The sequence below is a fragment of the Podarcis cretensis genome (genome assembly GCF_951804945.1).
Source record: "Podarcis cretensis genome assembly, chromosome: 18".
NCBI classification, from domain to species: domain Eukaryota; kingdom Metazoa; phylum Chordata; class Lepidosauria; order Squamata; family Lacertidae; genus Podarcis; species Podarcis cretensis.
Genome location: NC_137188.1, coordinates 7,735,038 through 7,760,420, shown reverse-complemented (window position 1 = coordinate 7,760,420; position 25,383 = coordinate 7,735,038). Strand labels below are relative to the sequence as shown.

Sequence of the window (25,383 nt, the reverse complement as noted above, 5' to 3'; positions counted from 1 at the left end):
TGGGGTCTAGTACTGTTCTTATTTATACCCCACTTATCTGGCTGGGTTGCCCCAGCCACTCTGGGCACAGAAAAACCATAATAAAATGTCAAACATTAAAAACCCTATACAGGGCTGCCTTCAGATGTCTTCTAAAAGTCAGTTTTATTTCCTTGAACATCTGAGGGGAGGGTGTTCCTCTGAGGGCACTACCACCTGGTTCCCTGTAACCTCACATCTTGCAGGGAGGGAACCGCCAGAAGACCCTCGGAACTGGACCTCAGTGTCCGGGCTGAACGATGGGGGTGGAGACACTCCTTCAGGTATACAGGGCCAAGGCCATTTAGGGCTTTAAAGGTCAGCACCAACACTTTGAATTGTGCTTGGAAATGTACTGGGAGCCAATGTAGGTCTTTTAGGACCGGTGTTATATGGTCCTGGCGGCCGCTCCCAGTCACCAGTCTGGCAGCCGCATTCTGGATTAGTTGAAGTTTCCGACTCGCTTTCAAAGGTAGAGCGCATGGCAGTAGTCCAAGTGGGAGATAACCAGAGCATGCACCACTCTGGTGAGACAGTGCGCAGGCAGGGAGGGTCTCAGCCTGCGTACCAGATGGAGCTGGTAGACAGCTGCCCTGGACGCAGAATTGACCTGCACCTCCATGGACAGCTGTGAATCCAAAACGACTCCCAGGCTGCGCACCTGGTCCTTCAGGGGCAGAGTTACCCCGTTCAGGACCAGGGAGTCCCCGCTCCCACTTGCATGCGGATCAGATGCTCCACCACCAAGCCACAACCTCTCTCCCCTCGCGCCGTTCGCCTCTCTCATCGCCTGCTGCTCTGGAAGACAAAACACCCCAAGTACCTGTGGCAGCACATCTTCCTTTAATAAAGCCAACAGCTTCTCCTGCCTGTAGGCTGACTCAGTTACAGACCAAAAACGAAACAAAAAAAAAAGGTTCTTCCTAGCCCGGGATCGGGGAGGAACAAGGTTTGTGGAACGGAAGCAAAAAGGAAGCGCTCCTGGCCCCTCGGCACAAGCCGATTCGTGTCGCCAAGGCAGGGTAGTGTTTTGATCTTTTTTTTTCCCAGCGAGAAGCTTCATTTTGAGACTAGAAAGAGGTTAGGACGCCTCCGAGGGAAGGTTATAAATAAAAGAAGAAAAATAAGCAGCGGTGTAAAAATATCTCTCTTGATCCAACTCGTTTTGAACCAGTTCCAAGTCCTCCATGCGCTACTGCCTGGCGAGGAAACTGCTCCGGCCACGGCTACTCTGATTCCAGGGCCCTAACTAGGGAAAAACAGCCTCCTCCCTGCCCCCCATTTCCGCCCCCATTTAGTGTTCACAAGACAGGGAGTTACTGGAGCGTCCGAAGCAGCGTCCGTAAGAAAACACGGGAGAAGGGGACCACGAGGGACGGGGCTGGATCTAATCCCGGTTTGCTTTTATTTTCAGGACAGGGTCTGCACGGCCAGCAGGAGGTCCGGCTTCAACACGCTCTCCATGCGCTCCCCGCCGGAAGCCTTGATATCCGCCATGACGTCAGCATCCCAGGCGAACGTCAGAAGGGCAGAAGGCACCTTGGGGAAGAAAAAAAGGCACTTGGCGTTATTAGGACTAGAAGTGTAAAATTTCCGGAAAATTTGAAGCCACTGGGGGGATGTCCGTCCCCCCTATATTTTTCCGGGGGGAAATGGAAATTTTGGAAAAATTGAAGCAAAGTTCAGTGTGGCTTTACAAATTGCGTGAAACGCAGTGTAGATAAAAGTACAGTGGTACCTTGGGATAAGTACTTAATTCGTTCTGGAGGTCCGTTCTTAACCTGAAACTGTTCTTAACCTGAAGCACCACGTTAGCTAATGGGGCCTCCTGCTGCCGCCGCACCGCCGGAGCCCGATTTCTGTTCTTATCCTGAAGCAAAGTTCTTAACCTGAAGCACTATTTCTGAGTTAGCCGAGTGCGTAACCTGAAGCGTATGTAACCTGAGGTACCACTGTATTGTGCTTGCAATAAAAGAGGTAACCACCCCCCTTTCCCTCAAAAGCAACCAAAAAAAGCAAGAAACCATCAACATGAAAAAATAATCAGATTTGCCCCTTAGCACCAACAGCAAATAAAGTTAAGATCCACCTCAAAATTTAAGCTCCATAGAAGGTCTACCCTTTTGAGTAGTGCTTTAAAAAAAAAACCCAGAAGACACAACATATACATGCAGTTTATCTCATTTTCTGAACTACTGCTATCATTTTCCATTTCTTCTTGCTCTTCCCTCTTTGTCATTTTCTCATGGACTCCTAAAAAATGGCTTTGGGGGAAAACGGGAGGGGGGGACTGGTTTCCCCCCGTGGTTTTTCCAAGCCTTCCCATCCACTCTGGGTGACTCCCAACAGAATATGAAAAACACGATAAAACATCAAACATTAACAACTTCCCTAAACAGGGTTGCCTTCAGATGTCTTCTAAAAGTCAGATAGTTCTTTATCTCCTTGACATCTGAAGGGAAGGCGTTCCACAGGGCGGGTGCCACCACCGAGAAGGCCTTCTGCCTGGTTCCCTGCAACCTCACTTCTTGCAGGGAGGGAACCACCAGAAGACCCTCGGAACTGGACCTCAGTGTCCAGGCTGGATGATGGGGGTGGAGACGCTCCTTCAGGTATACTGGGCCAAGGCCGCTTAGGGCTTTAAAGGTCAGCACCAACACTTTGAATTGTGCTTGGAAACGTACTGGGAGCCAGTGCAGGTCTTTCAGGACCGGTGTCATTTGGTCTCGGTGCATATCCTCAGATTTCAGACTCTTGTCATTTAGAGTCCTCCCCTTCCCTGCCCTGCTCCCCAAGTTCTTCCAAAAATCACCTAGGCCAAAATGAAAATTCCACCTGAATCACACAGGGTGTACAACTGTCCTTCCCAACGCAAGCTTCCTTAGAGGAGCACAGTTCAAAGGAAGGATCCTGCCGTTAAGGGACATGAAAGCCCCATCATATTCATGTTGGCTATTTGCAGATTAGTTGCACTACAGAAAGCTTCCTGGGGAGACCACACATTACAAGGAATGCAAAATACTGTATTTTTTGCTCTATAAGACTCACTTTTCCCCTCCTAAAAAGTAAGGGGAAATGTGTGTGCGTCTTATGGAGCGAATGCAGGCTGCGCAGCTATCCCAGAAGCCAGAACAGCAAGAGGGATTGCTGCTTTCACTGCGCAGCGATCCCTCTTGCTGTTCTGGCTTCTGAGATTCAAAATACTTTTTTTCTTGTTTTCCTCCTCCAAAAACTAGGTGCGTCTTGTGGCCTGGTGCGTCTTATAGAGCGAAAAATACGGTAACTTTAGCAAGGTTTTACTAACAAAAACAAAAACTCCTTTTACACTAAACATATCAATAAGCATAACCCAACCCCCAGGGTACTGAGAGAGCTAGGTGCTGCTCTTTATTGTTGTTGTTGTTTAGTCGTTTAGTCGTGTCCGACTCTTCGTGACCCCCTGGACCAGAGAACGCCAGGCACTCCTGTCCTCCACTGCCCCCCGCAGCTTGGTCAGACTCATGCTGGTAACCTCGAAAACACTATCCAACCATCTCGTCCTCTGTCGCCCCCTTCTCCTTGTGCCCTCCATCTTTCCCAACATCAGGGTCTTCTCCAGGGAGTCTTCTCTTCTCATGAGGTGGCCAAAGTACTGGAGCCTCAGCTTCACAATCTGTCCTTCCAGTGAGCACTCAGGGCTGATTTCCTTCAGAATGGAGAGGTTTGATCTTCTTGCAGTCCATGGGACTCTCAAGAGTCTCCTCCAGCACCAGAATTCAAAAGCATCCATTCTTCGGTGATCAGCCTTCTTTATGGTCCAGCTCTCACTTCCATACATCACTACTGGGAAAACCATAGCTTTAACTATACGGACCTTTGTTGGCAAGGTGATGTCTCTACTTCTCAAGATGCTGTCTAGGCCTGTCATTGCCCTTCTCCCAAGAAGCAGGCGTCTTTACTATACCAATTGCTGACACAGCTTAATTAACACAACTTAACAGCACCTGCTATACTGCTTCACAGCTGTAAAACTAGGTCATGTTATTTGCTCTGGCCCTTAAAGACATACACATCTTGTGGAACAATAATGAACCTTCAAATTTAAAGAGACCATTTAACAATTCAATGGTGCTTGCTCCAGGTTTCGACGTGGACAGGACCGCACCTGACCCCCCCCCCCCGGTCATTGGTAAGGAGACTTAAGCAAAGTGGCCACACTTACCAGGCCACATTCATTGAGCGCCATGCTCTCGTCGGTCAGTTTGTGGCCTCCGGGGGCCAGAAGCTCAAAGGGGAGCCAGTTGTTCTGCAGCGTCTCTCGCACAAACTGGTAAAGGGCTGAGACGGGCTCCCGGGCGTAGAACGTCCCTGCGCCAGAAAGAAATAAAATTTGCTCTCCAGTGTTTTGTGCAGATTCGGAAAGTTTCAGGGCAAACCCATGCCATGCATCTGAAGCACATTCAACACGCATTTGAAGCCTGTGACTTCACTCAAAAGGATCCCAGGCATCGTGGTTTCTCTATTGCAAATCTACCCATGCTCTTAGTGGGGGTGGGGAGAGGAAAAACTAGACCATGGGTGGTCTGGGAATCAGCGTGTTTTAACATGAGTAGAATGTGTGCTTTTATTTAAAATGCATCTCTGGGTTTTTTGTGGGGGCTGCCTGGTGTTTTTACATGAGTAGAAGGTGCCCTTTTATTTAAAATGCATCTCTGGGGAATAGGAATTCGTTCATTATTTCCCCCCCAAAATATAGTCCAGCCCCCCCCCCCACAAGGCCTGAGGGACAGTGGACTGGTCCCCTGCTGAAAAAGTTTGCTGATCCCTGAACTAGACCATGTGAAAAACGACCATAAGATTTTAGCTGCAGTTCGTTCCTTTTCAGCTTTGTATTCTTGTTATAAGAATACAGTGGTACCTCTAGTTACGTGCTTAATTCGTTCCGGAGGTCCGTTCTTAACCTGAAACTGTCCTTAACCTGAAGCACCACTTTAGCTAATGGGGCCTCCCACTGCTGCCATCATGCGATTTCTATTCTCATCCTGAAGCAAAGTTCTTAACCCAAGGTACTATTTCTGGGTTAGCAGAGTCTGTAACCTGAATCGTATGTAACCCGAGGTACCACTTTACATTCCGTTGTTGCGCCCATAACTTAGGTTTAAGGAAACATTTAGCTCCTGGCTTTCATATCTCAGTTTCTAACACTGCTCGCGAGGTCATCATGCTATAATATTTCTTTAAGGCATCCATTCTTCCAGCCCAAAGACTTCGGATGAAGCAACCTGTGACAACCGAGCATTGGGTGGTTGGGGCCTCTGGCCGGGCTCTGGTTCGCACCCAGAGCTTTCGCATGTACCTTGTAAGATGTACCCGTCCGGGAAGCGGATGCGCAGCAAGGCGTAATTGTACTTTCTCATCTCCCTCTGCTCCTCCTTTTCCCGCATGGCTTTCGTTCTCAGCATCGATGCCTTCTCAACCGCTTCTGTCCTTCAGAGGCAAAAGAAAGAGGGACCACATTGGAACGCATTGGACCCAACAACTGGTGTCGCCGACACATCTGCAGCGGTTTCCAGATCTAAAATACAATGAGCACCTCATTCAAAGCAGCCCTGCAGTGGCTGCCTTTTCCTTTTTTTGGTGCCCACTTCCGGGTTGGAGGAGCACCGGAAATAGCTTGTGCGCATGCGCAAGCGTTATTTGCGCATGCGCAAGTGTTATTTCTGGTGCACGTCCGGGTCAGAGGAGGCCTGTGCACATGCACACAAGCTATTTCCGGTGCTCCTCCGACCCGAAAGTGCGCTGGAAATTGTGTGTGCACATGCATATGGGCATGCGCTCCCCCGCTCTCCAGCCCGCCGCGCAATCGGCGCTGGAGACACTGGCCCGAGGTGCGGTAAGTTTGCTCACCCCTGGTATTAGGGGATGTCCCTGTTCCCAGGCACACTGGCAGTAGACTTAATCTACTTAAAGTTAAGGGAGCTTAAAGTGGCTTAAAGTTAATGGAGCCATTTTAAAATAGGTTTCTCACTGTGGAGTGCTGCTTTTAATGACTAACAACCCTACGAAGCAACAGCTTTCTTGGTTCAAGTCCTGATGTTCTGCGAAATGTACTTAAACATTTAAATAAAAATGATTTTCAAAGCAACCCCCAGACCGAGCTTGGGGAGGCAGCGGCAAAAATGTGTGGCCTGTGTTGGACTGATCTTTAGTTTAATAATGATATTGGAAAGCTGTTCCATTCAATTATAAGGAAGCTCAGAAGGGAGGGACTAGAGGAAGTCAATTAAGAGGTTTAAAAAGGTGGGATTTTCAAAGAATTAAGTTTGTTGTTATTATTTGTGTATTGCTTTGTTTTTGTTTTTGTGTGTTATTTTGCTTTGTAGTTTTTGTTATATTTGTGGAAAATCTAATAAAATTAATAATAATAAAAACAACAATGTGTGGCCTGTGAGCCTTTCAGTTGAGGCGGGATCACTCACCGGAGCCTCTGTTCCCTCTTGAGCTCTTCGGCGGTGATGCTGAAGAAGTCGCTTGGCAGCTCGAAGCGGGAGGCCTGGGGGGACGGCTTGAAGACGCGGAGCTGGCGGTCCAGCTGGGCCCGGAGCGGCTCCCCGCTCAGAAGCTTCTCCTTGTGCTCCTTCAGGTCGCCCAGCTTCCCCTCCTTCAGGACATAGAAGTCCTCTGTGGCCTCTTCTAAAAGGATGGAGAGGGGAGGGAAACAGAGGGATCCTCTTAGCACTTGGCACTTGCTAAGGGGACAGGGGGTGGGCAGGTGTGGAGGACTCCCTGGTCCTGAATGGGGTAAGGTAAAGGGAATAAAGGGACCCCTGACCATTAGGTCCATTCATGGCCAACTCTGGGGTTGCGGTGCTCATCTTGCTTTATTGGCTGAGGGAGCCGGCGTACAGCTTCCGGGTCCTGTGGCCAGCAGGACTGAGCTGCTTCTGGCGAACCAGAGCAGCGCACGGAAATGCCGTTTACCTTCCCGCTGGAGCGGTACCTATTTATCTACTTGCACTTTGACGTGCTTTCGAACTGCTAGGTTGGCAGGAGCAGGGACTGAGCAACGGGAGTTCACCCCGGGATTTGACCCACCGACCTTCCGATCGGCAAGTCCTAGGGTCTGTGGTTTAACCCACAGCGCCACCTGCATCCCATCCCTGAATGGGGTAACTGCCCCTAAAGGACCAGGTGAGCAGCCTGGGAGTCGTTTCGGATTCATAGCTGTCCATGGAAGCGCAGGTTAATTCTGCGTCCAGGGCATGTCACAGGGCTGCCAGGGAATGCCCCAGAGCTTAGGGAGGGGGGAGAACAGGAGCCTTTAGAGAAGACAGGAGAGGGAGAGGAGGACAAGCAAATGGAACTCAAGCGGCAAGGATGCTCCCGGATGCTGGAGAGCAGCAACACCACCCAACCAGTTCAGGGACAGAGGGAGATTCAATGCCCATTCCTTCAGCACAGGACAGGAGGGGGTTAAAACGCAGGGAACAGAGGAGGCGCCTGGGGCTCCCCGAGCTCCTCTGCTGGAGGAGGAGCCGAAAGCTCCCACTTCCTGGACCTGCTACCAAGGATTCGGACGCTTGAAGCTATGTTCTATACCTTGTAAATATGTACCGTATTTTTCGTCCCATAGGACGCTCCGTCCCATAGGACGCACCTAGTTTTTTTGGGGGGAAATAAAGGGAATTTTTTTTCCCTTTATTTCCCCCCCCCCAAAAAAAAAAACCAGGTCGGGGAACAGCGGGATGGTGGCGCTGCGCCTCCCCGCTGTCCCCTGAGCTTGTGGGGCTGGCCTATGTCTGCCCGAAGCGCGGGGCGCTCTGCTTCAGCGCGCCCCGCGCTCCGTGCAGCAGACTGCTATCCGCAGCGTGGGGAGCCCTGCAGGAACTCCCGCAGGGCTCCCCATGCTGCGGGTGTCTGCCCGGCGTGCAGGGCACTCTGCTTCAGGGCGCCCCGCGTGGCAGGTTGCTAATTCCTGCGGGCTCCCCAGGCTTGCTGATAGCTTCCTGAAGCCTGGAGCGAAACCTGAAGCCTCCAAGCTTCAGTGAATGCCTGTATTCGCCCCATAGGACGCACACTTCATTTTTGGAGGTGAAAAAGTGCGTCCTATAGGGCGAAAAATACGGTATATAAAAACTGTAAATATATCTCTGAGTGAGCAGAGGTATTCCTTGCGAAAGGCTTCCAGACCCATCACAGGGCAGCTGTCCACCAGCTCCACCTGAGACCCTGCCTGCTTGCGCACTGTCTCGCCAGAGTGGTCCATGCTCTGGTTATCTCCTGCTTAGACCACTGCTCTCTGGGGGGCTACCTTTGAAGGCGACTCAGAAACTACAACTAATCCAGAATGTGGCAGCTAGACTGGGGACCGGGAGCCACCGGCAGAACCATGTAACACCACTTCTAAAGGATCTTGACTGGTTTCCAGTATGTTTCCGAGCACAATTCAAAGTGTTGGTGCTGATCTTTAAAGCCCTAAACAGCCTCAGCCCAGTATACCTGAAGGAGCGTCTCCACCCCCATCGTCACCCCAGCCCAGACACTGATGTCCAGCTCCGAGAGTCTTCTGCCAGTTCCCTCCCTGCAAGAAGCGAGGCTACAGGGAACACCCTCCCAACAGATGTCAAGGAGATAAACACCTATATAGCTTTTAGAAGAGGTCTGAAGGCAGCGCCATATAGCAAAGTTCTAAATGTTTGATGTTTCGTTGCGTTCTTAATATTTTGTTGGGAGCCGCCCAGAGTGGCTGGGGCAACCCAGTTAGATGGGTGGCATATAAATTTAAAAATAATAGTAATCATATCTGCAGGAACTTCTTGCAATGCAACTTTTCTCAGATAGCAATTCACGAAAAGTAGGACGGTAGGTAAGATAAGGCTAAAGAAACTAACGGTAAATTGAATTGGAAAATTTTTGAATGTTAATGATAATGAAATGAAATGAAGCGGTTTTAGTAATAAGGTAAAATAAGAATTTGTAAGAATGGATTGATAGTAGACGAAAATTTGAAGCTATAATACGTGAGGATAAATAATTAAGGGTAAATTAAGAGGGTATGAATTTGCTGAACCAAATTTTGAAATGGAATACAAAAAAGGGAGGTGTGAGGAAGTCAGGAAAATAAGTAAATGAATGGTAAGAAACTAAAAAGAGGGATTTTTATTTTTTATTTTTTCTCTTTTTATTTTTATGTTAAATTTTGGGTTCTTGTATTTTTTGTGCTTTTTATTGTTTATTGTCTTGTAAGTTCTTTTTTTGTTAAAAATTTAATAAAATATCATTTTTTAAAAAAAAAAGTAGGACGGAATGGAGAAAGACTTAAAATAAATATCGTCATACCTTGGATTACAGACACTACAAGCTGTGCGTTTTCGGGTTGCGCACCGCGCCGAACCCGTAAGTACCGGAACAGGTTACTTCTGGGTTTCGGCGCTCGCGCATGAGCACTAGATCACACTTTGCACATGCGCAGAAGCACCGAATCGCGACCCGCGTGTGCGCAGATGCGGCGTTGTGGGTTGCGAATGTGCCTCCTGCATGGATCAGGTTCACAACCCGAGCGCCCACTGTGTATCTCCACCGCAGCAGCTCTTGAAATGTGGGTTGAAGATGGACAGAAAAGCTTCCAATCTCAAGGGAACTTAAAAGGGCCTGGAGAAGCCCTCACCACAGGAATCCCCCATCTGACCTAATTGAAACCAGAAGCATTCTGTACAGTGTTCAAAGTGCTTCTCGCCTTGTAATCCTGGCAACAATCCTGTAAGTTCGGCGGGTCTTATCCTTGTCCCCATCTGCGGCTTGCTGAGATTCTGTGCAGGTCACCCAGGGCCACCTTGTGAGTTCGTGAGCTGGCCCCTTCCCGTCTGTAGCTCAGCCTTTCAGCTGCTACGCTGAGCCTTACCTTGTCCCGGGACACTGAGGGTGGCCTTTTCAAACCCAACGGCCTGGAAAAACTTGTGCGTCCCCTCCAGACAGTGGATCCTTTCCTAGGAGGAAGACAAATGAATCCGTGCTGTTTATTTCTTTTCCTGCAAGCTTTTCCTGCCATCCCACACAAATTCTAAAGGCCAGTCAGCTAGAGAATCCCTGAGGCTGGTTGTTTCAGTTTTATGTCGCTTGCCTTTGCACACTGCCAAAGTCTGTTCAACAATATAAGGCGATTTAAGCGAGGGGTGAAGACCCTGTGAGCTGTGGGCCAAATCTGACCCAGCATGAGCCTGGCCCCAAACCACGCCCACCTGCCCCACATCTGATGTCACAAGAATCTTAGCTTTAAGCGATCTTAGCCGCCTGAGCTGACATGCCAAATGCGGCTTATCCTTCACTTTTCTAGTCCTCATTTTTCTGTGAGATGGTTTCTGCCAAGCTCTAGCGAGAGCAGGGTTTGGGAACGTGGACATTAGGTAAAGGTAAAGGGACCCCTGACCATTAGGTCCAGTCGTGGCCGACTCTGGGGTTGCGACGCTCATCTCGCTTTACTGGCCGAGGGAGCCGGCGTACAGCTTCCGGGTCATGTGGCCAGCATGACTAAGCCGCTTCTGGCGAACCAGAGCAGTGCACGGAAACGCCATTTACCTTCCCGCCAGAGCGGTACCTATTTATCTACTTGTGCTGGTGTGCTTTCGAACTGCTAGGTTGGCAGGAGCAGGGACCGAGCAACGGGAGCTCACCCCATCACGGGGATTCGAACCGCCGACCTTCTGATTGGCAAGTCTTAGACTCTGTGGTTTAACCCACAGCGCCACCCGTGTCCCATTACTGGGCCCTCAACTCCCACAAGGCCCAGCTGCTGGCAGGGACAGTTGTCTGGGACGAGAGGAGTTGCACTCCAGCAGCTCCCTCCTCTGAAACGCACCCACCTGGAAGACTTTGTTCTGCAGTTTGATTTTCTGGTATTTCTCTTCCTCTGGGTGGAGGTGGATGTTGTCAAGGTACCTCGGGAAGGAAGACAAGCTGTCATTCTGGGCACCAGTTTGCTCAAGCTTCCTCTCAAAAGAAAGTACAGTGGTGCCTCGCGAGACGAAAAGAATCTGTTCCGCGAGTGTCAGGGACTCAGCGGGAGCGCAGGGAGGGGAGGAGATGGAGAGCGAGGGGGAGCAATCCGAGGGCAGCGTAGGAGAAGATGACAGCAGCCCGAGAGATTCCATGAGCCTCTCCAGCAAATCGGAAGATTCACAGAAGGGGGCGCCGATGGGCAGGGCAAGGGGGGACCCAAGGGGGACACCCCAGAAACAAGGGGCCAGCGGGGACTCCCAGAGCACCAGTTGCAAATCAGGACCAGCTTCCCCACCAGAGCGTAGTGGGGGGGAGGAGTCCCAGGTGTCAGAGCCCACATATGCACCACCAGCGAGAGAAGATGAGTCAGGGTTGGCCACGCCTCCATCGGAGAGCGAGTTAACGGTCAAGAGGAAAGTTGCAGGCTGGGCGCGCGCGCCAAGTTCAAATGTACAGGCGAGCGGCACAGAAGGTAGCCCGGATAGGGAACCAGGTCCTAAAGCCCGCCGGAAGGAGGGGGAAGAATCGTCAGGGTCAGCGTCAGAGGAGTCCAGGAAGGATGAGACCCTAGCGGGCAGGAGGGCCCAGAGGAGAAAGGAACTTAGGAAGAGGTGGAGCAAAGCGAGAGTCTTAAACTGGTGTGGAAGGGGCGGAGACTCAGACGGGACTTCGCCGGTCTAGGCTTTAAGACGTAGAGCTGCGCGCTGCGGCTTTGAAATGGAAACTAAACCTCAAGATTTTTGTACATAACGACAGCCTGGCGTTGGTCCTCTGTGAGCTGGGACCTAGAGGCAGCTTTGACAGCGAGTCTCTTCGTCTAGCGGTTTTTTCGTCTTGCGAAGCAACCCTATTAGCGGCTTAGCGGCTTAGAAAAAGGGAGAAAAAAGCGAAAAAAATCGCAAGACTCGCAAGACGTTTTCGTCTTGCAAAGCAAGCCCATAGGGAAATCCATCTTGCGAAGCGCCTCGAAAAACGGAAAACCCTTTCGTCTAGCGGGTTTTTCGTCTTGCGAGGCATTCGTCTTGCGGGCCACCACTGTACCATCAAGTTCAATAGGGACTTTTTATACCATTTTCATAGGTTTTTAAAATAGGAGGCTTGTCAGAAGGGTTCCCCCCCCAAATAATAAGAATAATACATTTTTATTTATACCCCGCCCTTCCCGGTTCAAAAACCGGGCTCAGGGCGGCTAACAAGAAATTTAAAACATTTAATTGTAAAAGCAGCATAAAATACAGTATAAAAACATGAATAACAATAAAATTCAAAATTCAGAAATCAATTTAGGGGAGATAAGCATTAGCTAATCTCCAGGGCTAGCTGGTTGAATTGGTCCTATTTGGGCCAGCGAGGAGACCAGGAGAGAATTAGCTTTGGGGTCTCAGAGCAGGTAATCTTCATAAAAGGGGAGGGGGAGGGAAGAGAAGGGAAATAAAAGATCAGGCTGAAATCAAATTAAAGGTTAAAAGAAGAAGCTTTCTTTTTAGGTATTATAGGGCAGGAATTGCCAGAAGAGCAGAAGAAGCTATTCATGGATGCTACAACAGTGGCTAGGACAGGCATAGGCAAACTCTGGCCCTCCAGAGGTTTGGGACTATAATTCCCATCATCCCTGACCACTTGTCCTGTTAGCTAGGGATGATGGGAGTTGTAGTCCCAAACATCTGGAGGGCTCTAGGATTTTACTAGCCCCAAAAAGGAAAGAAGACAAGACACCAACGGAAGAAGAATGGCAAGGTAAACATATGGAATATGCAGAAATGGTGAAACTCACGGGAAGACTCAGAGACAAAGACAACAGAGACTTTAAAAAAAGACTGGGGAGCGTTCATGTTGTATTTACAGAAATATTGTAAAGAAATGGACTCACTAGCAGGGTTTGAGCAAAACACTTAACGGTTAAGAAAACCAGAGGAAAGGTGACGAAAGGGCAATATGGATATTAATTAAATGTAAGAAGTAACCGGAAGAAAATTTGGTAGAAAAATGATAAGAATGTAAGAGCATTCAGCTAAAAGATGAAAAAGAAAAAGAAAATTTAAGCAGAAGCAAATTGTTAAAGAACCAGAAGGGGAACTGGAGGAAAGGAAGGGGTATCTATGATAATTGTGTTGAATATTAAATGGTAAAACTTAATAAAAAATTATTACAACAACAACAATCTTTATTACGGTCCAGTGACCCAACAAATCGTTACAAAGCAATACATAATTCATACAGCCTACCTCCAGGTTAAACAAGCATTATGTTCAGAATATAGGGATCACTGGTTCTTGTAAAAACCTGACAGTACCAAACTATCGAAGGCTTTTCACCAAAGCCAGGCTAAACGTCTTTCCTTCTGCAGTGTTGGATGGCAGGTTGAGAGGAGTTCCCTACCAGGACAGACTTTGCTCGTGTGCTCAAGACATCGATTCCATAAAACATATTTTGTTGCACTGTGCAAAATATGAGCAAGCCAGGGCTGAACTGATATTACCCTTGCTGGTACCTTTCCCGGGAAAATCAGAGGCTCACTATGTCAGGTTCCTATTGGAAGACTGGACAAAATTATTACAAAAAAAAAAGGAACGGGGGGGGGGGGGGGGGGACACCAACAGACACCAGGCTCCACTTACTTTGCGATGGTCTCCACTCCGAGTTTGACCTTTTCCCGGTCCCTGTTGCAAGTGTGGATTTCCATGATGGCAGCAGCCACGGGGTCTTGGGAAGCATGCTGGGGAGATGAAGAAACATAAATGCCCTGGGCTGTTCTGCCAAATCCTGGAAGGCCTCTAATCTTAATAACTTGAGTTGCAGGTATTCCAGGGCTTGGTAGACTCCCTTCTTGAAAAGGCACCTTACAAACTAGGTAAAGGTACCCCTGCCCGTATGGGCCAGTCTTGACAGACTCTGGGGTTGTGCGCCCATCTCACTTAAGAGGCCAGGGGCCAGCGCTGTCCGGAGACACTTCCGGGTCACGTGGCCAGCGTGACATCGCTGCTCTGGCGAGCCAGAGCCGCACACGGAAACGCCGTTTACCTTCCCGCCGGTAAGCGGTCCATATTTATCTACTTGCACCTGGAGGTGCTTTCGAACTGCTAGGTTGGCAGGCGCTGGGACTGAGCAGTGGGAGCGCACCCCGCCGCAGGGATTCGAACCGCCGACCTTTCGATCGGCAAGTCCTAGGCGCTGAGGCTTTAACCCACAGCGCCACCTGCGTCCCATACCTTACAAACTAGAAGGATCCAAAAGGCAGAGCTATGTAGCGTGATTTTATTACTCGTACAGAGGCACATGGTCATTCAATATATACAGTGGTACCTCGGGTTAAGTACTTAATTCATTCCAGAGGTCCGTTCTTAACCTGAAACTGTTCTTAACCTAAAGCACCACTTTAGCTAACGGGGCCTCCTGCTGCTGCTGCACAATTTCTGTTCTCATCCTGAAGCAAAGTTCTTAACCCGAGGTAATATTTCTGGGTTAGCGGAGTCTGTAACCTGAAGTGTACGTAACCTGAGGTACCACTGTATATGCAAATACTACCGGTATGTCTGGTTCATTTAAGACTACAGTTGTACCTTGGTTTTCGAACAGCTTAAGTTCTCGAACGTTTTGGCTCCTGAATGCTGCAAACCCGGACGTGAGTGTTCCGGTTTGCAAACGTTCTTTGGAACCCGAATGTCCGATGGAGCTTCCGATTGGTTGCAGGAGCTTCCAATCGGAAGCCACGCCTTGGTTTCCAAACGTTTTGGAAGTCGAACGGACTTCTGGAACAGATTCCGTTCGACTTCCGAGGTACGGCTGTATATCGAACCTTTTGTCCTCCATAATGATGGAGCTCACCAGGGGAAGAACACTTTTATTTATTTCTACAAAACTTTGATAATTTTAAAAACAACTGCCGAACCCAAAGCGTTGTCTGCCAAGAGATACATATACAGACGTTAAGTCTTGCATGCAGCAATCCACATGGTATCAAGACGGACTTGGAAAATCTTTTACATTACAACTCCTTTTATTTTTATCTATATGTGTTACTTTTAAAGGAAACCTTTGCATGCACTGATACTTTACTATTTAGTAAAGGTAAAGCGACCCCTGACCATTAGGTCCAGTCGTGACCAATTCTGGGGTTGTGGCACTCATCTCGCTTTACTGGCCGAGGGAGCCGGCGTACAGCTTCCGGCTCCTTCCTCCTGGGCCGTGTTCAGAAAGTGCTCAACGTCGAGCCTACCAAGTGGCGATAGTGACGGCGAAGAAGACTTTCTTCACCGCCTCTATTGCATCTGCAGAAAATAGTAGCAGGAGACTTTTTCAGGTGGTTCGTAATTTAACGGAACCACCTTTACCACCGAGACCTTGTAAAGACCCCAAGATCTCCTGCAACGATTTTGCAAAGTTTTTTGCAGATAAAATCACTCATATTCGGAAGGAGCTAGACACCACCGTGGGAGCAGGGCTGGGGCGGGAGAGTGCTAGAGCTCTGTCTGGTCAAGTTGCATGGAATCAATTTCAATCCGTTACCCCCGAGGATGTGGACAGGCTGCTTGGACGCGTGAAACCAACCACCTGTCTCCTGGATCCTTGCCCATCCTGGCTAATAAAAGCAAGCCGGGAAGGGCTGGGCGATGGGCTCTGCGGGGTGGTGAATGCTTCCCTCTGTGAGGGAACATTCTCAGATCCGCTGAAAGAGGCGGTCATTAAACCGCTTCTTAAAAAAACATCTTTAGACCCGGCCAGTATGGCCAACTATCGCCCAGTCTCAAATCTTCCATTCTTGGGCAAGGTGATTGAGCGAGCGGTTGCTGAACAACTCCAGGCACGCCTGGAGGATGCGGACCATTTGGATCCCTTCCAATCGGGATTCAGGCCTCATCATGGGACTGAAACTGCCTTGGTCGCGCTGGTTGATGATCTCCGGCGGGCTAGGGACAAAGGTGAGAGCTGTTTCCTAGTTCTGCTGGATCTCTCAGCGGCCTTTGATACAATCGACCATAACATCCTTCTGGACCGTCTAGAGGGGCTGGGAGCTGGGGGCACTGTCATACAGTGGTTCCGCTCCTTCCTCCTGGGCCGTGTTCAGAAAGTGGTGGTGGGGGATGAGTGTTCAGACCCCTGGGCTCTCACTTGTGGGGTGCCTCAGGGTTCCATCCTCTCCCCCATGCTTTTTAACATCTATATCAAGCCGCTGGGAGAGATCATCAGGAGGTTTGGGCTGGGTGTCCATCAATATGCAGATGATACCCAGCTCTACCTCTCTTTCAAATCAGAACCAGTGAAGGCAGTGAAGGTCCTGTGTGACTGCCTGGAGGCGGTTGGAGGATGGATGGCGGCTAATGGATTGAGGTTGAATCCTGACAAGACAGAAGTACTGTTTTGGGGGGACAGGGGGCGGGCTGGTGTGGAGGACTCCCTGGTCCTGAATAGGGTAACGGTGCTCCTGAAGGACCAGGTGCGCAGCCTGGGAGTCATTTTGGACTCACAGCTGTCCATGGAGGCGCAGGTCAATTCTGTATCCAGGGCAGCTGTCTACCAACTCCACCTGGTACACAGGCTGAGACCCTACCTGCCCGCAGACTGTCTCGCCAGAGTGGTGCATGCTCTAGTTATCTCCCGCTTGGACTACTGCAATGCGCTCTACGTGGGGCTACCTTTGAAGGTGACTCGGAAACTACAACTAATCCAGAATGCGGCAGCTAGACTGGTGACTGGGGGCGGCCGCCGAGACCACATAACACCGGTCTTGAAAGACCTACATTGGCTCCCAGTACGTTTCCGAGCACAATTCAAAGTGCTGGTGTTGACCTTTAAAGCCCTAAACGGCCTCGGCCCAGTATACCTGAAGGAGCGTCTCCACCACCATCGTTCTGCCCGGACGCTGAGGTCCAGCGCCGAGGGCCTTCTGGCGATTCCCTCATTACGAGAAGCAAAGCTACAGGGAACCAGGCAGAGGGCCTTCTCGGTAGTGGCGCCCGCCCTGTGGAACGCCCTCCCATCAGATGTCAAAGCGATAAATAACCACCTGACATTCAGAAGACATCTTAAGGCAGCCCTGTTCAGGGAAGTTTTTAATCTGTGATATTTTAGTGTATTTTTGGTTTTTATGGAAGCCGCCCAGAGTGGCTGGGGAAACCCAGCCAGATGGGCGGGGTACAAATAATAAATTATTATTATTATATTATTATGTGGCCAGCATGACTAAGCCACTTCTGGCGAACCAGAGCAGCGCATGGAAACACCGTTTACCTTCCCGCCAGAGCGGTACCTATTTATCTACTTGCACTTTGACGTGCTTTCGAACTGCTAGGTTGGCAGGAGCAGGGACCGAGCAACGGGAGCTCACCCCGTCGCGGGGATTCGAACCGCCGACCTTCTGATCGGCAAGTCCTAGGCTCTGTGGTTTAACCCACAGCGCCACCCGCGTCCCCAATTATTTGGTACTGGCCATGTAATTCAGTGTTCTGTGAACCTCAGCTTTAATTTGAGGAAGTTAAGTTTCCCGTCCCTAAGGTTGCGGAGACAGGCTTGGAAATACATGAGCAGTGCCTGGTGAAATTTCAGAAGCAGGATTCCAAGCAGCCATGTTATGGAGCTACCTATCATGGTGCTTTTACAGGATCTCATGAGTGAATAAAGCTGGCTGAAATACTCAAAGTAAGCAATTACCGTATTTTTTGCTCTATAAGACTCACTTTTTCCCTCCTAAAAAGTAAGGGGAAATGTGTGTGCGTCTTATGGAGCGAATGCAGGCTGCGCAGCTATCCCAGAAGCCAGAACAGCAAGAGGGATTGCTGCTTTCACTGCGCAGCGATCCCTCTTGCTGTTCTGGCTTCTGAGATTCAGAATATTTCTTTTCTTGTTTTCCTCCTCCAAAAACTAGGTGCGTCTTGTGGTCTGGTGCGTCTTATAGAGCGAAAAATACGGTGTATGCACATATTCTGAATGATGTGATATTTTATTATCCCTTTGCAGCATGTGCTGCATTTTGGTACTTTTGTCTTCCCAGGCAAAACTTGTTATGTTTGCATTTATTTTTTTCTGTTAACAGATCAATAAAGCCGGCGGGGTGGGAATGCAGTCTCTGTCGAGGCATCAGAGGACACACTCCCCAAAATAACCTTACCTCAAGGATGGCCTTTTTGATCTGCGCCTCTCTTTTATCCTTCCGGACGGTGGCCCCAGTTAAAGGGCAAGTGAAGTAGACTCCTGAGACAGACAGCATGGAGGGATCTTCTTCTTGAAGAGCAGGTAAAGAATTCTAAAGAGAGGCGGGATTTTAAGACAGGCGATGCAACACTGAAAAAGGTACTATGATGCATATATGGTGGAATTGTTTGAACATCAAACAATTTTGGGAAACAATATATAATGAAATGAAAAAAATGTTCAGATATTCATTTAGGAACACATCAGAAGGCTTTCTATTGGGAACAGTACCAGGAAGTCTAAAGGAAGAAGACAAGACATTATATTTATATGCAACAGTAGCCACAAGGCTATTGATTGCGAAAAATTGGAAAAGTGGTATTATACCGACAAAAACAGAGTGGCTTGCCAAATTATTGGAGCAGTACAGTGGTGCCTCGCAAGACGAAATTAATTCGTTCCGCGAGTTTTTTCGTCTTGCGATTTTTTCGTCTTGCGAAGCACGGACTTTGGAAAAGCTTCAAAAATCACCAAAGTCTTCAAAAACCTCAAAAAAGGCTACCACACCGCGTGCTATGAGTTGCTCCTCGAAGTGAATGCACGGTTTTAAGAAAAAGGAAACAAACTTGCAAGACAAAGGAAACAAACTTGCAGGACGTTTTCGTCTTGCGAAGCAAGCCCATAGGGAAATCCGTCTTGCGAAGCAACTCAAAAAACGAAAAACTCTTTCGTCTTGCGAGTTTTTCGTCTTACGAGGCATTCATCTTGCAAGGTACCACTGTACAATATATCCAAAACAATGGGAGAAATCGGAAGGATCTCAAAAGAGAAGATAGACAGGGATTGGAAGGTGTTTAAAGGATCCTTGCAAAACCATATTGAAAAATCAGAACTCCTATTAGAATAAACAAGTTCAGTTTTAAATACTGAAATACTAAATAAGATGGATAACAATGTGTGACAGAAAAAGAAGCATGAAATTAGGTTAAAGGTGTGAGAAAAAAAGTAATAGAAGTTGAAAGAAATTGCAAATGAGTAGATTGGAAGTCTAACACAAAGGTTGGGTGAGCAGGTGGGAAAAGGAATTATCTGTGAGATTGAGTGCAGGTATGTTTGAACATTTTTAAGGATTGTATGAAATGTATGTCTGTATCCTTGTATATTCACAATATGTGTGTATTAATGCTGAATTGTTTTGATAATAAAAACTTTTCAAAAAAAATAAATAAATAAGACAGGCACTCCATTGGAGGAAGAAAAAGAAAAGGCCTACGCCCATTGTAGTTTGTTTTGCCACTATTTTAGCAACTGCAATTATCATATAGATCAGGGGTCAGCAAACCTTTTCAGCAGGGGGCCGGTCCACTGTCCCTCAGACCTCGTGGGGGGCTGGACTATATTGGGGGTGGGAATGATGAAATAGCACCACGATCCCCAGTGGCTGATTACCTGCGTCTTGCAAGCGGCAGGGGCTTCCGGCGGCGGGAAGATGAGCGGCATGTGAAAGGACTCTGGAGAGGGGCTGCTTAAAATGGCGGCTGCTCAAGTGCTGCTGCTGCTGCTGCAACAAACCCAGCCCCCTTCCTCCTCTAGACAGGGCAGGGAGAAGCCAGGAGGAGGGAGGGAGGAGGCAGTGCCGCTGCCGTGTGAGGGAGAGGGAAAGAACGTGCACACTGGCGATCCACGCGGCGATTCCCGGACCATCTGCGGGCCGGATCCAGAAGGCCGTTGGGCATGATCTGGCCCACGGGCCTTAGTTTGCCGACCCATGATATAGATCAGGGTCGGCAAGGTTTACCTCGCCTGGGCCCGTTCACTCCCACGGAGATTGCTCCGTGGGCTGGGTCGCATCTGCGCAGACACGATTTCCGGCGCTGCAGAAGTGAGTCCCCGCTCCGCGCTGCACCAGTTTAGCTCAGCGTACAGGGACTCACTGAGTGGGCGGCTTGGTTTGGGGGCGGCTTATGGGCTGTTTAAGCAGGTTGCTGACCCCTGATATAGATCCATGTGAGGTATCGATTGGCTCGCTAGGTTTTAGAATGATTTACCTGTTCACCTGATTGTTATTGCGACAGTGATGCCTCGATTTTGCATTTGTAAGCTGCTTGGAGCAGGTTTACACAGAAAAACGGCATACAAATTCAAAACAATAAATAAATGAAGGAAAGCCCAACCCTTTGAAGAAATACTGAAAGAGCAGGTCAAAAACCTGCTAATAAATGGCGAGGCGACAAACACAGCTGTTCCTACCTTCTGATCCACAGCGGCTCCTTTGTCGCTTGCAGCTGCTTCAGCCATAAGCTCCTTTTTCACTAGAAGAACAATTAAAACAAAGATATGCATCGAAAGTGAAATTTGAGGAGAGGAGCAACCAGGTATTTGGGGTCTATACCCATGGGTTGTGTGCTATAAATTACATCACCTTCTCTCTCTCATTGTGTACAATTACCTTCAACGCAAGTAAACACAATGAAAATAACTGATGCGACTCGGGCCCATTAACATAAGAAGATTCCTGCTGGATCAGAACAATACAGAACAACAAACCCCTGTGTTGCAAACTTAACACAACAAACAACACAAGCAACACGAAGACCAGTACAGTGGTACCTTGGGTTACATACCCTTCAGGTTACAGACTCCGCTAACCCAGAAATAGTGCTTCAGGTTAAGAACTTTGCTTCAGGATGAGAACAGAAATCGTGCTCCGGTGGCGCGGCAGCAGCAGGAGGCCCCATTAGCTAAAGTGGTGCTTCAGGTTAAGAACAGTTTCACGTTAAGTACGGACCTCCGGAACGAATTAAGTAGTTAACCCGAGGTACCACTGTATATCGAAAGGTCGGCGGTTCGAATCCCTGCGGCGGGGTGCGCTCCCGCTGCTCGGTCCTAGCGCCTGCCAACCTAGCAGTTCGAAAGCACCTCCAGGTGCAAGTAGATAAATAGGGACCGCTTACCAGCGGGAAGGTAAACGGCGTTTCCGTGTGCGACTCTGGCTCGCCAGAGCAGCGATGTCACGCTGGCCACGTGACCCGGAAGTGTCTCCGGACAGCGCTGGCCCCTGGCCTCTTAAGTGAGATGGGCGCACAACCCCAGAGTCTGTCAAGACTGGCCCGTATGGGCAGGGGTACCTTTACCTTTACCTTTACCACTGTATACTAGATAGCACCGTAATTCTTATTGCATAATATACATACCGGTAATTTAGTACAACAAAAACAAAATGTGTACCCTTGCAAATTCTCGAATACATTTGAAAACTATGGCTCATCTAGTCCCCGTTCTCACAGTGGCCAACCAGAGGCCTGTGGGGAACCCTCCAGCCCAGTGGTTCTCAACCTGTGGGTCCCCAGATGTTGTTGGACTACATCTCCCATCACCCCGAGCTCTGGCCTTGCTAGCTAGGGGTGATGGGAGTTGTAGTTCCAACAACATCTGGGGACCCACAGGTTGAGAAAGGCTGCTCCAGCAGTAACCAAGCACACACAGATAGATAGATAGATAGATAGATAGATAGATAGATAGATAGATAGATAGATAATACTTTATTCGGCTATAAGCCCACAAGGTAAAACAAATCAATAAATAAAATAGCATTTTACATTCTAAAATATCAACTAAAATATTTCAACGCATAATGTCCTTCACATTACTTACAATCTCTAGATGTACCGTATTATGGCCTTGAAGATAAAGATGGTGCATAGAGTTTACTAGATATTTAATAGTCATGCAATATTCAGGAGCGTTACTGCCTCTGACCCTGGAGGCAAAGAATAGCTTTGCCCTGATAGCCCATTCCTCCATGAATTTTTCCATCCTCTTCCAAAGCCATCCAAGTTGGTGTCCATCGCTGCGCCCTGCGGCAGCGAGTTCCAAAGATGAACCATGAACTAAGGACTTCCTTTTGCCTATCCTGAGCCTTCCACCATTCAGGTTTGCTGGAAGTCCAAGAGTAGCAAGAGCTGCCGTTCATTTCAACGGGACTACTGCTCACGGACGCGGGTGGCGCTGTGGGTTAAACCACAGAACCTAGGACTTGCCGATCAGAAGGTCGGCGGTTCGAATCCACGTGACGTGGTGAGCTCCCGTTGCTCAGTCCCTGTTCCTGCCAACCTAGCCGTTCGAAAGCACGTCAAAGTGCAAGTAGATAAACAGGGACCGCTCCGGCGGGAAGGTAAATGGCATTTCCGTGTGCTGCTCTGGTTCGCCAGAAGCAGCTTAGTCCTGCTGGCCACATGACCCGGAAGCTGTACGCCGGCTCCCTCGGCTAATAAAGCGAGATGAGCGCCGCAACCCCAGAGTTGGCCACGACTGGACCTAATGGTCAGGGGTCCCTTTGCCTTTACCCTACTGTGAGCAGGACTTTGCAGGCTTTTTTTATAAGGTGTGTAGGAAACTGGATAAACTGCCCAAAAAGCACAGGCACTGCACTTTCCCCTTCCTTCTGTGGAATAGGAGTGCCTCCCTGGATCCTCAGAACATATAAATCAGGGGTAGGCAACCTAAGGCCCGGGGGCCGGATGCAGCCCAATCACCTTCTCAATCCGGCCCGCAGACGGTCCGGGAATCAGCATGTTTTTACATGAGTAGAATGCGTCCTTTTATTTAAAATGCATCTCTGGGTTATTTGTGGGGCATAGGAATTTGTTCATTTATTTATTTTTATATAGTCCAGCCCACCACATGGTCTGAGGGACAGTGGACTGGCCCACAGCTGAAAAAGGTTGCTGAGCCCTGATATAAATCAACAACTAACCAAAAAGGGAGAGAGATTTCATTAAGACTCGCAGGCCAGCAACTCCTGCCCCTCGCCCTTTTACCCTGATTCCGGATGGCGTCTTGGGATGAGGGGGGACGAGGTTTGGGCTTCTGCTCCAGCCGGGCCAGGGCTGCTGCCGCCGCCATCTGAGCTTCATTGGTTGGCCCTTGGCGACACTTGGAAGGAGGGTCAGCTTTCGGCTTCTCCTTGGGAGCTCTTTCTCTGTTGGGGAGAAACGGAGACACTTTGAGGGCAGAGAAGTGCTTTGAAGGCCCAGCAAAGAACACAAGTGCCAGGGAGCCTGTCAAGCAGAACTGTTGCCAGGGGGCACAGGTCAATTCTGTGTCCAGGGCAGCTGTCTACCAGCTCCATCTGGTACGCAGGCTGAGACCCTCCCTGCCCGCGGACTTTCTCGCCATAGTGGTGCATGCTCTGGTTATCTCTCACTTGGACTACCGCAATGCGCTCTATGTGGGGCTACCTTTGAAAGCAAGTTGGAAACTACAACTAATCCAGAATGCGGCAGCTAGACTGGTGACTGGGAGCGGCCACCAGGACCATATAACACCAGTCTTGAAAGACCTACATTGGCTCCCAGGACGTTTCCGAGCACAATTCAAAGTCTTGGTGCTGACCTTTAAAGCCCTAAATGGCCTCGGCCCAGTATACCGGAAGGAGCGTCTCCACCCCCATCGTTCTGCCCGGACACTGAGGTCCAGCTCCAAGGGCCTTCTGGCGGTTCCCTCATTGCGATAAGCCAAGTTACAGGGAACCAGGCAGAGGGCCTTCTCAGTAGTGGCACCTGCTGTGTGTAATGCCCTCCCATCAGATGTCAAGGAAATAAACAACTACCAGACTTTTAGAAGACATCTGAAGGCAGTGCTGTTCAAGGAAGCTTTTAACGTATAATAGATTATTGTATTTTAATATTCTGTTGGAAGCCGCTCAGAGTGGCTGGGGAAACCCAGCCAGATGGGCGGGGTATAAATAATAAATTATTATTATTATTTGAGGGCAGAGAAGCGCAAGTGCTTTGAAAGCCCAGCAAAGAACACAAGCGCCAGGGAGCCTGTCAAACAGAACTGTCGCAGGATCACGAGCAGCCAACCCCTTCCAGGTGGTGGCTCCCAGCAGCTGGAGGCAGGGCTGGCATCACTGGGCAACACTGCCAATCCCCAGCCTGCAGCCCCGGGTATGTTCCTTCTGCTCCTTGCCATGAACACTGAGAAAGAACAGGAGCAGTATCTGCCTCCAGTCACCGCTACCTCGAGATGAAGGTGAAGGTGTGAGCAAATGAGAAAACCTGTTCGAGAAGATTCCAGTGTGCCCAAAATTCCTTTGGGAATTGTAGGGAGAGAACTACCTAAATTGCATAGAAATGTATACAATGAATGCTACCTGCCCAAAAGTGGAAAGAAGAAGAAGTCCCAGCAAAGAAAGAATGGATACAAAAACTTATGGAATATGCAGAAAGGGTGAAACTTACCGGAAGAATAAGAAATCAAGATAACTTTTTTTTTCTAAAAAAACGGAAATGGTTTACAGATAAATTGCAAACAGATAAAAACAATGGCAGGGTTACTGTAATAACCTGCAGTTTCGTAAAAGAATATAGTTAAAGTAGATAACTAAACGAGCAAATTAAATGAATTTGGAAATGCAGGAGACATTAAAAAATAAATTTAAGGATCCGCAGAAAGAGGGGGAAGGAAGTCAAACTTTGAAGTGTTAAATTGGTCGTAAAACTAATGAAATGTATCAACTTGAAAATGCAAGAGAATGCTAGTTTGGTTTTTAAGCGGTAAGACAAGGCTGGGGAACTCGAGGTCTTCCAGCTGTTGCTGGGCTCCAAGTCCCACTGGCCCCAGTCAGGGATGATGGGAAATTTAGTCACAACATCTGGCAGGCCACAGATTCCTCACCCCTGCAGAAGGAATTGCATAAAACAGCAGGAATTTTGCGCCAACGAAGAGAACTAAAAGGTCCACAGACCATTGAATGTTTCCAAGCAAACTGTAAACAGATAAGAACACTGGCAGGGTTATTTTAATAACCTGCAGTTTTATTAAAAAGCATATATTTAAAGCAGATGAATAAATGAACAAATTAAGTTAATTTGGATATGCAGAAAGTATTAAAAATAAATTTAAGGAACCACAGAAAGAGGGGGAAGGAGGTCAGGTTTTGAAATGTTAAAATGACTGTAAAATTCTTGAAATGTATAAAACTAAAAGGGACCCGGGTGGCGCTGTGGTCTAAACCACAGAGCCTAGGGCTTGCTGATCAGAAGGTCGGCAGTTCAAATCCCCGCAACGGGGTGAGCTCCCATGTTTGGTCCCTGCTCCTGCCCACCTAGCAGTTTGAAAGCACGTCAAAGTGCAAGTAGATAAATAGGTACCGCTCCGGCGGGAAGGTAAACGGCGTTTCCATGCGCTGCTCTGGTTCTCCAGAAGCGGCTTAGTCCTGTTGGCCACATGACCCGGAAGCTGTCTGTGGGCAAACGC

General features: G+C 48.8%; 1 protein-coding gene across 3 annotated transcripts in view; it reads right to left on the bottom strand.

The window, feature by feature from the left end:
- Nucleotides 1–842: 842 nt before the first annotated feature.
- Nucleotides 843–25,383, bottom strand: part of UBXN6 (UBX domain protein 6) — a 28,374-nt gene continuing 3,833 nt past the window's right edge. For 2 of the 3 annotated variants that reach the window (XM_079960762.1, XM_079960761.1), the window contains exons 2-11: nt 22,941–23,101; nt 20,371–20,432; nt 18,098–18,232; nt 13,611–13,708; nt 10,857–10,932; nt 9,899–9,983; nt 6,477–6,690; nt 5,354–5,484; nt 4,220–4,365; nt 843–1,557 (exon numbers count right to left, since the gene is read on the bottom strand). In XM_079960762.1, coding sequence (XP_079816888.1) covers nt 1,429–1,557; nt 4,220–4,365; nt 5,354–5,484; nt 6,477–6,690; nt 9,899–9,983; nt 10,857–10,932; nt 13,611–13,708; nt 18,098–18,232; nt 20,371–20,432; nt 22,941–23,101 — 1,237 coding nt within the window. In that variant the 3' untranslated portion in view covers nt 843–1,428. Of the gene's footprint in view, nt 1,558–4,219; nt 4,366–5,353; nt 5,485–6,476; nt 6,691–9,898; nt 9,984–10,856; nt 10,933–13,610; nt 13,709–18,097; nt 18,233–19,794; nt 19,873–20,370; nt 20,433–22,940; nt 23,102–25,383 lie in introns of all 3 variants that reach the window. The other variant, XM_079960760.1, reaches the window with a different exon arrangement.